The following is an 11232-nucleotide window of genomic DNA, read 5'->3' on the forward strand; positions in this document are numbered from 1 at the left end:
AAAAGCTTACTGTTATCACCCTAGGTGGATGGGAGCGGACTTAGGACAGAGCCTTTATAACGCACCTCTCTCCGGGCTCCAGCAGCCTATTGCCCTGGCCAGTCGGGCTGCTTGGCCCAGTCAGCCATCCTACAGGGCAGGGACCACCCCACCTTCTCCTGCTCAGCTGCTGGACTGCATTGCTAGCCAGATGTTCAACAGCTGCCGCATTCCACCCGGCAGTGGCCCCACCTCTGAGGCCAGAGAATGGATCAGCACATGCACCAGGCATGATTAGACTGCGTGAGTCACAACACGTCAGGCCCGAGTTCTCCACCCATCAGGGATGCTGGGACTAAGCTTTGCTGGATCCCATGGCTTGAGTGGATAAAGGCTGAATGCCAAGAGCAGGCAACAGGACGACTGTGTGCCATCGGCTGAGACACTGGAGGGAGGCAGGAGGGGGACATCAGACCCTATCCCAGAGGTCTTGGAAGAATCCCATCTTCTCGACATCACTTACACTGGACGCCAATCACCAAACTCACTGTGCAGCAGCAGCTCCCCCATCTTCGGCCTCTCCACCTCTGCCCAGACATCTATGGACCAAGTCACTCCTAGCGCAGCTTAATCATGTCAATCCCCCACTGTAGCCTGGATTTTACAGTTTTCTGTGGAGCAGCACACCTCTTCTCTGAACTCCATCTCCCATTAGATTGGTGGGTGGCACTGGTCATCCATTATATGGCCTTGGATCCAGAGAGATCCTCATTATCCTGGACAGGGGATGGGGAGGACTTCACCTAAGCAGAGAAGCTGGAATCAGGACACAGTCACCAGCTTGTCTCTTGCAAGCACTGGACCTGATGACATGTACACCTGGGGCCATTATAGGGGATGGCGGTGGGGGTGGGTATCTTCTCCTATCGGGCACAGGAAAAGCAAAGAAAGCCACTCTGTGAAGAGAAAAGAACGGGCCGGGCACGGGGGCTCACGCCTGAAATCCCAGAACTTTGGGAGGTCAGTGCAGGTGGATCATCTGAGGCCAGGAGTTTGAGACCAGCCTGACCAACATGGTGAAACCCTGTCTCTACTAAAAATACAAAAATTAGCTGGGCATGGTGGCAAGTGCCTGTAGTCCCAGCTACTTGGGAGGCTGAGGCAGGAGAACTGCTTGAACCTGGGAGGTGGAAGATGCAGTGGGCCCAGATCATGCCATTGCACTCCAGCCTGGGCGACACAGCAAGACTCCGTCTCAAAAAAAATAAATAAATAAAGAGAAAAGAACAAAGTAGATACAGGACAGGAGAGCAGAGACACAGACCAAGAAGAGAGGTGGGAGGGGGAAAGAGGGAAGCCAACCTATCCTGGAAGCCTCAGGCTCCCCTCCCTAGGCTATCTCCAACGCCTAGCAGCCTTTTTTACCCCAGGGTTCCAAGCGACCCTCCCAACACCACTTTTCTGCTGAAATCACCTCAGGAGAGGTTTGGGGCTTGCGGCCAAGAGCCCTGACTGAGCAGCTCCAACATCCCACCCCATTCAACCTGGGTTCCTGGAGTGATGCAAGTTGGCCGAGCCCCCACCCTGCAGGCCCCGGACTATTGTCCACCCTCTTGCCTGGATTGCTTTTCCCTCTGCCTCCCCACCCTTCAATGCACAGCCCACACCCTCCCACTCCTGGATGACGCCCCTCCCTGATCCTCATCATCCTTGGACACTTGGCTGTGAGTTCGTCTCCAGCCTGAACCAGAGGTCAGCTGAGGGCCTCTCTGCACCCCACCCCTCCAACGCCCCAGCTCCTAGGCTTTGCGTGGTAGGTACCTGTGATCACACCACCCCAGAAAAACCCTCTAATGGGAGGTACTGGCCCAGCCACGAGCTCAGCTTTTGCCACCTTCCTACCAGCGTCCGGTCCACACGCTGGTCACCCACTAGGCGTGTCATGTGCACACCCACAGCCAGGGCCCTGGCTGCCCACCAGTGGGGGAGGGTGAGAGGCACACCACCCTGCCCAGTAAAAGGGTCCTTTATTTCCACGTTAAACAGAATTGGTCTGTGCTGCTGCCCTACCCCTGCCCCTGTCAGGGGAGCCATGGGAGGGGGCTGAGCCCGCAGAGGTGCCTGTCTTCCCAATGCCAAGGCCTTGCCATCTGCTGGAAGAGGGCCTGGGAGAGGGAAGGATGCCAAGAGGAAATGCTGAGGAGTCCTGGGCAGAGGCCGGCATGCGGGCCTGGCCACAGGGCGATTCCCAGGCAGGACAGACTGGAATGGCAGCCAGGCTTGCACACCCTTGTGGCCTCCCGCATGGCAAGTGGTGCTGCAGGGCTGGTTTGGAAAGCGTCAATTAAAGGTCAACTGGGTTGCTGGGGGCACAAAGGCGTGCTCCTGGTAGCCTGAGCCCCCTGACCTAGGCGCTGTTGGGCCTGGCTCTCTGGATAGATCACACGCTGAAGTGGGTACAGGCCAGGGCGGGCCTTTCCCTCAGGGCGTCTGGTGCAGTCCCAGGACCCTGAGAGGGAAACATCCAGTGAAGCCAGTGACACTCCTGCCAGGAGTGGGCCTTGCTCTAGCCGGACTAGCAGGCCTGGCCATGGCCTCAGGGTCTCAGATTCCACTGCTGAGAACCCTCCCAGGATCTTGCATTTCTTGGCCTGTTGGTCCTCTGGCTGTGTTGGGCTGTGGGGCGTGCATGCAGCAACACAGGTCAGGGAGCTGCCGTGAAACACAGGGCAGCCAGCTCTGGGACTAGGGGCTTCGGCTGTTACTGACCCCCTTGATCTCTGCAGATCTGCTGAGACCTCCCTGCTGTCTGGAGTGAGTGGATGTAGCACCCCAGGGCATCTCATGTAACAACTTGCCCAACATCCAGAGGGTGCCTAGCACACAGGTGGCTCTCACAACAGCTGTGGACTGTAATGTGTGCGGACTGTAAGTTGTAGACTGGATGGACCTGAACACATGTGGGTCATACACACAGACATGCACCCTCACGTGTGTATGTTATTGACACTGGGGTGTGCCTGTTTATGCATGTGCAGGGGTGAGTGTGCACTGATACCCGGGTGATACGCACATTCAGTCCTGCTGGCAGGGAAGAAACCACAGACAGAAGTGGCAGGGAGTGTGACTATTCACGTGGGGGCGAGTTCACAGCAGCCGGCTCCGGGGCACGCCTGTGTGGGCACACCTGTGGGGTAGTATGCGCACCCCGGATCATGTAAACAGCAGGTGGGGGAATGTGTGCCGGGGATCTGGGCAGCCCTCACTGCCAGCTGGCACAGTTCTCAGGCAGGCTGTGCAGAATGGCCTCCAGGTTCCGTTTGTCGGCACGGATCTCGGCGAGGTCGCTCTCGAAGCCCTGGATCTGCAGCTCCTGCAGCTCGGATTCCTGCTCCAGCAGCCTGAGTTTCCTCTGCAAGGCCCCCGGGGAGGCCAGCTGCAGCCTCAGGCGTTCTAGTGCCCGCTGAGTCTCGTTCAGGGCCTGGGCTGGGGCTTGATGGGTGTCCAGCGACCCTGTCGTGGGGCACAAACAGCCTCATTGTGAGCCGGCAGCCCTGCAGGCCCCAGGGCACCCCCCAGCCCCTGAGCCTCTCCCCAGCTCAGGCCTCCCAGGATTCCAACAGCCCACCATCCACCAGGGAAAGACGGGGACCAGAAGGTCTGGGAGGTGGGTGAGGAACCATGCATCCCAACGGGCCCTTAGGCAGACTCGGGAACATCCTCCTGGGTGGCACTTGACAAATGTCATTTTTGTTGATGGTTTTATTATTATTGTCAAAAAAGAAGGCCTCAGGTGAGTCCTCTCTGAGTCTTAGTTTACTCATTTACAAAACAGTGTGGGAGAGAGGCCCCTGTGATTTTTGCCAGCTCGAACATGCTGGCTCAATTCACTGACACACGTATTTACAGATGCTGCCTGTGGGCCTGGATGTGGGCAGCCACTGGGGTAAACCACAGGGTCTCTGGCTTCAGAGCAAGGCAGTGAGGCAGCTGGATCAGGGACTGCAGGCCTGGAAGGCGGCAGTGGGGTCCTGGTTCTGGCCCCTGCATGTCTTCACACTACTTCCTGGGGTTAAGGACTTCTCTGTGTCTCCCCAAGCATCGACCCTAACCCTAACCCTAACCCCAACCCTAACCCTGGGGCCAGGTGCTCACATTAGAACTGCTAGCAATAGTGATGGAATAGAATCTGCAGGCTGCCTCTCTCCCATCTGGCCCTTGTCACCTTGTCACTAAGTGTAATGTTTAACAGAAAGATGGATCTCAGCCAGGTGGGAGAGTGATGGCAATGGGGAGGTAAGTCCAAAGTGGCTTCTTTTTTTTTTTTTTTGAGATGGAGTCTCACTCTGTCACCCAGGCTGGAGTGCAGTGGCACAACATCAGCTCACTGCAACATCCACCTCCTGGGTTCAAGTGATTCTCCTGCCTCAGCCTCCCGAGTAGCTGGGATTACAGGCCCACACCACCACGCCCAGCTAATTTTTGTATGTATGTATGTATGCATGTATGCATTTATTTATTTATTGAGACGGAGTCTTGCTCTGTTGTCCAGGCTGGAGTACAGTGGCATGATTTCGGCTTACTGTAGCCTCAGGTTCAAGCGATTCTCCTGCCTCAGTCTCCCAAGTATCTGGGATTATAGGCATCTGCCACCACTCCCGGCTAATTTTTTGTATTTTTAGTAGAGACAGCGTTTCACCATGTTGGCCAGGCTAGTCTCAAACTCCTGACCTCAGGTGATCCGCCCGCCTCAGCCTCCCAAAGTGCTGGGATTACAAGTGTGAGCCACTGCGCCTGGCCTTTTTCCATTTTTAGTAGAGACATGGTTTCACCATGTTGGTCAGGCTGGTCTTGAACTCCTAACCTCCTGTGATCCACCCACCTTGGCCTCCCAAAGTGCTGGGATTGCAGGTGTGAGCCACTGCATCCAGCCCCAAGCGGTTTCTTCTAACCCCGCAGGATTCCACTGGGCCCCAGGGCTCCCCAAGGCCCTGGATCTCCTGGGTAAGCAGCTGCGAGCACCAAGCCAGGGTGCAAGAGAAGGCAGAGGGGAGCCAAGGCCCTGCTGACCTGGTAGGACCTCAAGAGGCCCCACTGCCCACAGCAAAATCCAAACAGCCTGGTCTTCGAAGAGATTCAGAAATGGGTTACAGCTCCCACACTACCTGCCCAGGCTGCTTAGGGCTCCTGGAGCAGAGGCCAGGCATGTGCTGTTCATTCCGCATCCCCAGGCCAAGCACAAGGCCGACACAGAGTGTGACAAGTGAATGAACAACAGTGACAATGCAGGAAAGGTTGAAGAGAGTGTCTGCTCCATGACAGGGCCTTAGGTGTCGACTAGGGGCTACCTGCATGCACTCTGAGTCACTTGGACCCGCAGGTGAGCCATGGCTTCCCCACCAGCTGGCTGTGGGACCCTGGGCACATTATCTAAACTCTGTGCTAGGCTGGGTGTGGTGGCTCTCTCCTGTAATCCTAGCACTTTGGGAACCTGAAGTGGGAGCATCCCTTGAGGCCAGGAGTTCAACATCAGCTTGGTTAACATAACGAGATGCTGTCTCCACAAAAAACAAAAGTAAATAAAAAATAAAAATAAACTCTCCACACTCAGTTTCCTCATCTGCAAAATGGCAAAAGAGTAACTGTCCTTGCATAAAAAAGTGAGTATAAGAATTCTGTAAGATCACATGTGTGAATAGCTTAGCGTGGGCCTGGTGTCCAGACAACGTGCAGAGTGTGGCAATTCTCCCTTCTCTTATTACGAATGATAATTGAAAATGCATGCTGCCACATGGGTGAATCTTGATGACTTTCTGCTAAGTGAAATAAGTCAGTCAAAAGAAGACAAATAAGGCTGGGCATGGTGGCTCATGCTTGTGATCCCAGCACTTTGGGAGGCCTGGGCAGGAGGATCACTTGAACCCAGGAGTTTGAGACCAGCCTGGGCAACATAAGGAGCATATTTTTTTGTCTCGAAAAAAAAAAAAAATTAGCTGGGTGTGGTGGTGCCTGCCTGTGGTCCCAGCTACTTGGAAGGCTGAAGTGGAAGAATTGCTTGAGCCCAGGAGTTTGAAGCTGCAGTGAGCCACGATTGCACCACTGCACTCCAGCCTGGGTAACAGAGCAAGATCCTGTCTCCAAAAAAAATTTTCAAAGTACAAATACTGTATGATTCCAATTATATGAGGTCCCCAGAGTAGTCAAATTCTTTTCTTGAAACAGAGTCTCACTCTGTCGCCCGGGCTGGAGTGCAGTGTTGCCATCTGGGCTCACTGCAACCTCTGCCTCCCAGGTTCAAGTGATTCTCCTGCCTCAGCCTCCTGTGTAGCTGAGATTACAGGCATGTGCCACCATGCCTGACTATTTTTTTTACATCTTTAGAAGAGACAGGGTTTCACCATGTTGGTCCAGCTGGTCTCAAACTCCTGAACTCAAATGATCCGCCCGCCTCAGCCTCTCAAAGTGCTGGGATTACAGGCATGAGCTACTGCACCTGGCCCAGAGTAGTCAAATTCATAGAGACAGAAAGTAGAATGATGGCTGCCAGGGGCTGGGGGGGGGGGAAATGGGGGTTAGCGTTTCAGGAAGTCAGAGCTTCAGTTGGAGATGATGAAAGTGTTCTGGTAGTGGTGATGATCGCACAGCAATGAATATACTTAATGCTGCTGAACTGTACACTTCAAAATGGTTAAGATGGAACATATTATGTGTCTTTTACAATTTGAAAAAATACATGCTCTTCTTTTCAGTCCAACCGCCCCGTCTGCTGTCTCCTGAGCCTCCCCACAACACTGGGCCTCTGGGACCTTCGTGCCTTGGTCCCTTCATCCAAAATGCCTCCTTGCTAAGGCCTGTCTTGAATCTGACCTCCTTCCTACGAGCCGCTATTTACTCACTCTCAATATACACCACGCACTGTGGTAAGCGCTTTCTAAACCACCCCATTGTTACTCCCGTTTTCCAGATGGGGGTTCCGAGGCTCAGAGAGGTGGAGTGACTTGCCCAAGGTCTAAGGGCCAAAAAAGGGACAGAGCCAGAGTTGAATCTTGGGCTGATCCCAAACCAGCACCTGATGCCACATTTTCTGCCATGACAGTCTTCTTCTCCTGAACCCTCAGCTCCTGAGGGCTGATCTGCTCACCCGGTGCCTGTAGGCGTTCTTGACAACGGTGAGTTTTCTGTGTGCCCCCCTGCCCCACCCCCAAGAATAGAGGCCTCTGGAGGCACAAAGAGTTACTCAAAGTGAACTCACTTCTAGATGCCAACCCTGTCTTACATGGCACAGGGGGTTGGGCGTGGTTATAAATGCTTGTGATTGACCACAAAGACGGGGATGCGGGAAGCATGATGAGGACAAGGAGGAAATCTTCCCCAGGACTGGAGCTCACAGAAGATCCGATCCTAGAGGTGCCCCACGGACCCAGGGGTTCAGGGCCCAGCCTTGGGGCCTCCTTACCCAGCCTGGCAAGCAGCTCTGACAAGGCCTCGATGTCCTTCTCCAGGGAGATGCGTGATTCCCGGATCTGCTGCTCCATCTCACTCAGCCCAGCACCCACCTTCCAGGGGGAGGAGGAAGAACAGCTTGAATGGCACCCCCACCCTGGCTGCCAGGGGCAGGAGGCAATAGCGTGGGGGCCCTGGCACACGTACCTGCTCAGCTTCCTCCAGCTCCTGTTGGCGTGCTTCAGAATCTAGCACCTGCCGGGACGCCTGTTGGAGCGTGGCTTGCGTCTGGCTGGTGAGCCGGCTGGCACGGTGGTGCGCCTGGTTCCCCTCCCTCAGCAAGGCCTTGGCAAGCTATGGGATGGGTGGCAGTGGCAGGGAGAAGAGGTGAGTGCAGTAAGTCCTTTTGGAGGTAAATAGCTCTTATGGCAATAATGTCAAGCAGTCTGTACCAGGCAGATCATTCATTCATGCATGCATGCAACAAATACGTACTGAACGCAGGCTAAGTGCTGGGCACAGTGCAGACTGCTGGATACCACACATTTCTCTCAGGAGGAGAAATTCCCACTATTTTACAGATGAGGAAATGGAGGCACAGAGGGGAGGAGGGGCTGGCCAAAGCCCAAGTGGCATGACAAGAGATCAAGCCAGGGGGCCCCTACAGCAAATCCAGCACTTTTCCTAGGCACCATAAAGAGTTTCCTTGGTGTGTGAGCAACAGAACCAGCAGCAGAGCTGGGGAGATATGCAATGATTAGAATTTGGCACCAATTTTTAAAAAGCCTAGTTAAAATCAGCCAGGGCTGGGTGCAGTGGCTCATGTCTATGGTCCCAGCACTTTGGGAGGCTGAGGCAGGAGGCTTGCTTGAGGCCAGAGGTTCAAGACCAGTCTGGGCAACATAGAGACCCCAATCTTTTTCTTTCTTTCTTTTTTTTTTTTTTTTTGGTTTGAGGCAGTCTTACTCTGTCGCCCAGGCTGGAGTGCAGCGGTGCAATCCGGCTCACTGCAACCTCCCTCCACCTCCCAGGTTCGAGTAATTCTTGTGTCTCAGCCTCCGGAGTGGTTGGGACTACAGGTGCGCGACACCATGCCTGGCTAATTTTTTTGTATTTTTAGTAGAGACAGGGTTTTACCATGTTGGCCAGGCTGGTCTCGAACTCCTGACCTCAAGTGACCTGCCTGCCTCGGCCTCCCAAAGTGCTGGGATTACACGAGTGAGCCACCACACCCCACCGAGACTCCACAGCTCTACAAAAAATAAAAAATAAAAAATAAAAATAAAATAAAATAAAATAAAATTAGCCAGGCACAGTGGCACAGACCTGTAGTCCCAGTTACTCAGGAGGCTGAGGCAGGAAGGTCACTTAAGCCCAAGGGTTTGAAGCTGCAGTGAGCTGTGATTGCGCTACTGTACTCCAGCCTGGGCGACAGTCTCCACAAAACACACGCACGCACACACACACACACACACACAAAACTTAAGCTGGGTGCAGTGGCTCACGCCTATAATCCCAGCACTTTGGGAGGCCAAGGCAGGTGGATCACCTGAGATCAGAAGTTGGAGACCAGCCTGGCCAACATGGTGAAACCCCGCTCTACTAAAAATACAAAAATTAGCCAGGTGTTGTGGAGCACGCCTATAATCCCAGCCACTCTGGAATCTGAGGCAGGAGAATCACTTGAACCCAGGAGGCAGAGGTTGCAGTGAGCTGAGATGGCACCACTGCACTCCAGCCTGGGCCACAGAGTAAGACTCTATCTCAAAAAATTAAGAAAAAAATTAAAAACAAAAAGGCAGGTAAAATAAATAAATGCAAACTTCAAAATAACAAAAAAGGAAAGAAAAACCTAGAAGTTTAGGCAGGAAAGCCAGCAGACCCAGGTGTAAGTCCTGGTTAAGTTCATGAGCCTGGCTGCACCTCAGCGTTCTCACCTGTACAATGGGACAGCAATAACGCCTATTTTGTGAGGAACCCACAGGCTCACCCCCGTGAAGTCCCTGAGCTAAATGCCTGGGCCCACTGAGCAGTGAGTGAGTGCGGAGTAGTCAGCACGGATGTCGGGAAGGGGCCCACGGAAGGGCAGTCCCCCCAGGAGGCAGGAGGCCACTGTTGTCACAGCCACCGCCCTGACCTTGGCACTGTCCTTGGCCAACACCTCTGCTTCTCTGCCCTTCTTCTTGGCACTGGAGGAAAGAGGGGCCGCGTTTCCTAGCATCCTCTCCGCCTGCTTGGTCTTCTTTCTCATGTCTGCAAGGAGTCTGTCCCTGACGGAGTCTGCCTTCCTCTGCAGTGCCGCCTGGTCCTTGGGCCGAGGAAACTGCAGCTTCATTCCTGCAAACCCCGCTGAGGCTGGGTCAGGGGAACTGGGCTCACACCTCCAGCGCCTCCCAGGCAGCCGCTGGCAGAGCTGCCTGGCTGGCCACAGACCCCTGGACAACGAGTGGAAGTTTGAGGTGCATGCAACCTACGTTATCACCTTCTCAGGCTTATCCAGGAGGAAATAAAAGCAAGCAAGACACAGACATACTGCTCGGGGAATTTTGAGATGGGTATTCATTCTATTAGGACGTCTATTAAAGTCAAGGAATTACGTGGTGGTCCATGCTGGGGCCAGTGATGGGGGCTAGCACAGTCCACGGCTCAGTCTGCTCAGCTCGGCATTTTCATGTACCGCCTATATCTAAACAATACTTTGAGGCAGTGTATAGTGATGAGTAAATCAACAAATGGATCCTTACCATGGAAAACCAAGAGTCTGATGTAACTGGAAGGATGAGGAAGGACAGAGAAGGAGGAACAAGTACCAGAAAATCTGGATAATGACATTGCAGAAACCAAATGTTTGATTGATCACTGAGCTCTCAAGCGATCAAGACAAAAAGGGAAATGTTACAATTCTTTTTTTTTTTTTTATTTTGAGACAAGGTCTCCACCCAGGCTGGAGTGCAGTGGAGAGATCTCAGCTCACTGCAACCTCTGCCTCACGGGTTTAAGTGATTTTCCTGCCTCAGCCTCCTGAGTAGCTGGGATTACAGGCGCACAACACCATACCCGGCTAAGCTTTTTTTTTTTTTTTTTTTTTTTTCTTTTTTAGTAGAGATGGAATTTCACCTTGTTGGCCAGGCTGATTGCAAATTCCTGGCTTCAAGTGATCCACCCACCTTGGCTTCCCAAAGTGCTGGGATTACAGGTGTGAGCCACCACACCTGGTGGAAATGTTAGAATTCCCATAGATTTTATTATCCAGTAAGAAGCAGTTTCCTTCTTGGTAAACAAAGAGACTATTTCCTTTCCTTTCAGATAACGTTCTAAGGGAAATTTAGTCAGATGTGGTGGCTCAGACCTGTAATCCCAGCTACTCTGGAGGCTGAAGCAGGAGGATCAGTCCAGGAGTTCGAAACCAGCCTAGGAAACATAGTGAGACCTCATCTCTACAAGACGACAAAAGCTTAGCTGGGCATGGTGGCACATACCTATAGACCTAGCTACTCATGAGACTGAGATGGGAGGATCACTTGAGGCCAGGAGTTGGAGGCTACAGTGAGCTATGATTGCACCACTGCACTCCAGCCTGGGTGACAGAGTGAGACCCCAACTCAAAAAAAAATTCTAAAGGAAGTTTATCATCAAAATAACTGATTACAGGCCGGGTGCCGTGGCTCACACCTGTAATCCTAACACTTTGGGAGGCTGAGGCTGGTAGATCACCAGAGTTCAGGAGTTCAAAATCAGCCTGGCCAAACTGGTGAAACCCCGTCTCTACTAAATATACCAAAAAAAAAAAAAAAAAAAAAAAACAGGGGT

The 11232-nt window shown here is 53.1% G+C and overlaps 1 protein-coding gene across 1 annotated transcript in view; it reads right to left on the minus strand.

Annotated features, from left to right (window-relative positions):
* Positions 1 to 1989: 1989 nt before the first annotated feature.
* LAMC3 (laminin subunit gamma 3) overlaps positions 1990 to 11232 on the minus strand; it is a gene marked incomplete at its 5' end in the record, with an annotated part of 87173 nt that continues 77930 nt past the window's right edge. The window contains 4 exon segments of the mRNA XM_017849893.1: positions 1990 to 3492; positions 7436 to 7535; positions 7630 to 7776; positions 9560 to 9892. Of these exon segments, the coding sequence (XP_017705382.1) occupies positions 3242 to 3492; positions 7436 to 7535; positions 7630 to 7776; positions 9560 to 9892 (831 nt within the window).

Source organism: Rhinopithecus bieti, unplaced genomic scaffold (genome assembly GCF_001698545.2).
Source record: "Rhinopithecus bieti isolate Rb0 unplaced genomic scaffold, ASM169854v2 scaffold_31823, whole genome shotgun sequence".
NCBI lineage: Eukaryota > Metazoa > Chordata > Mammalia > Primates > Cercopithecidae > Rhinopithecus > Rhinopithecus bieti.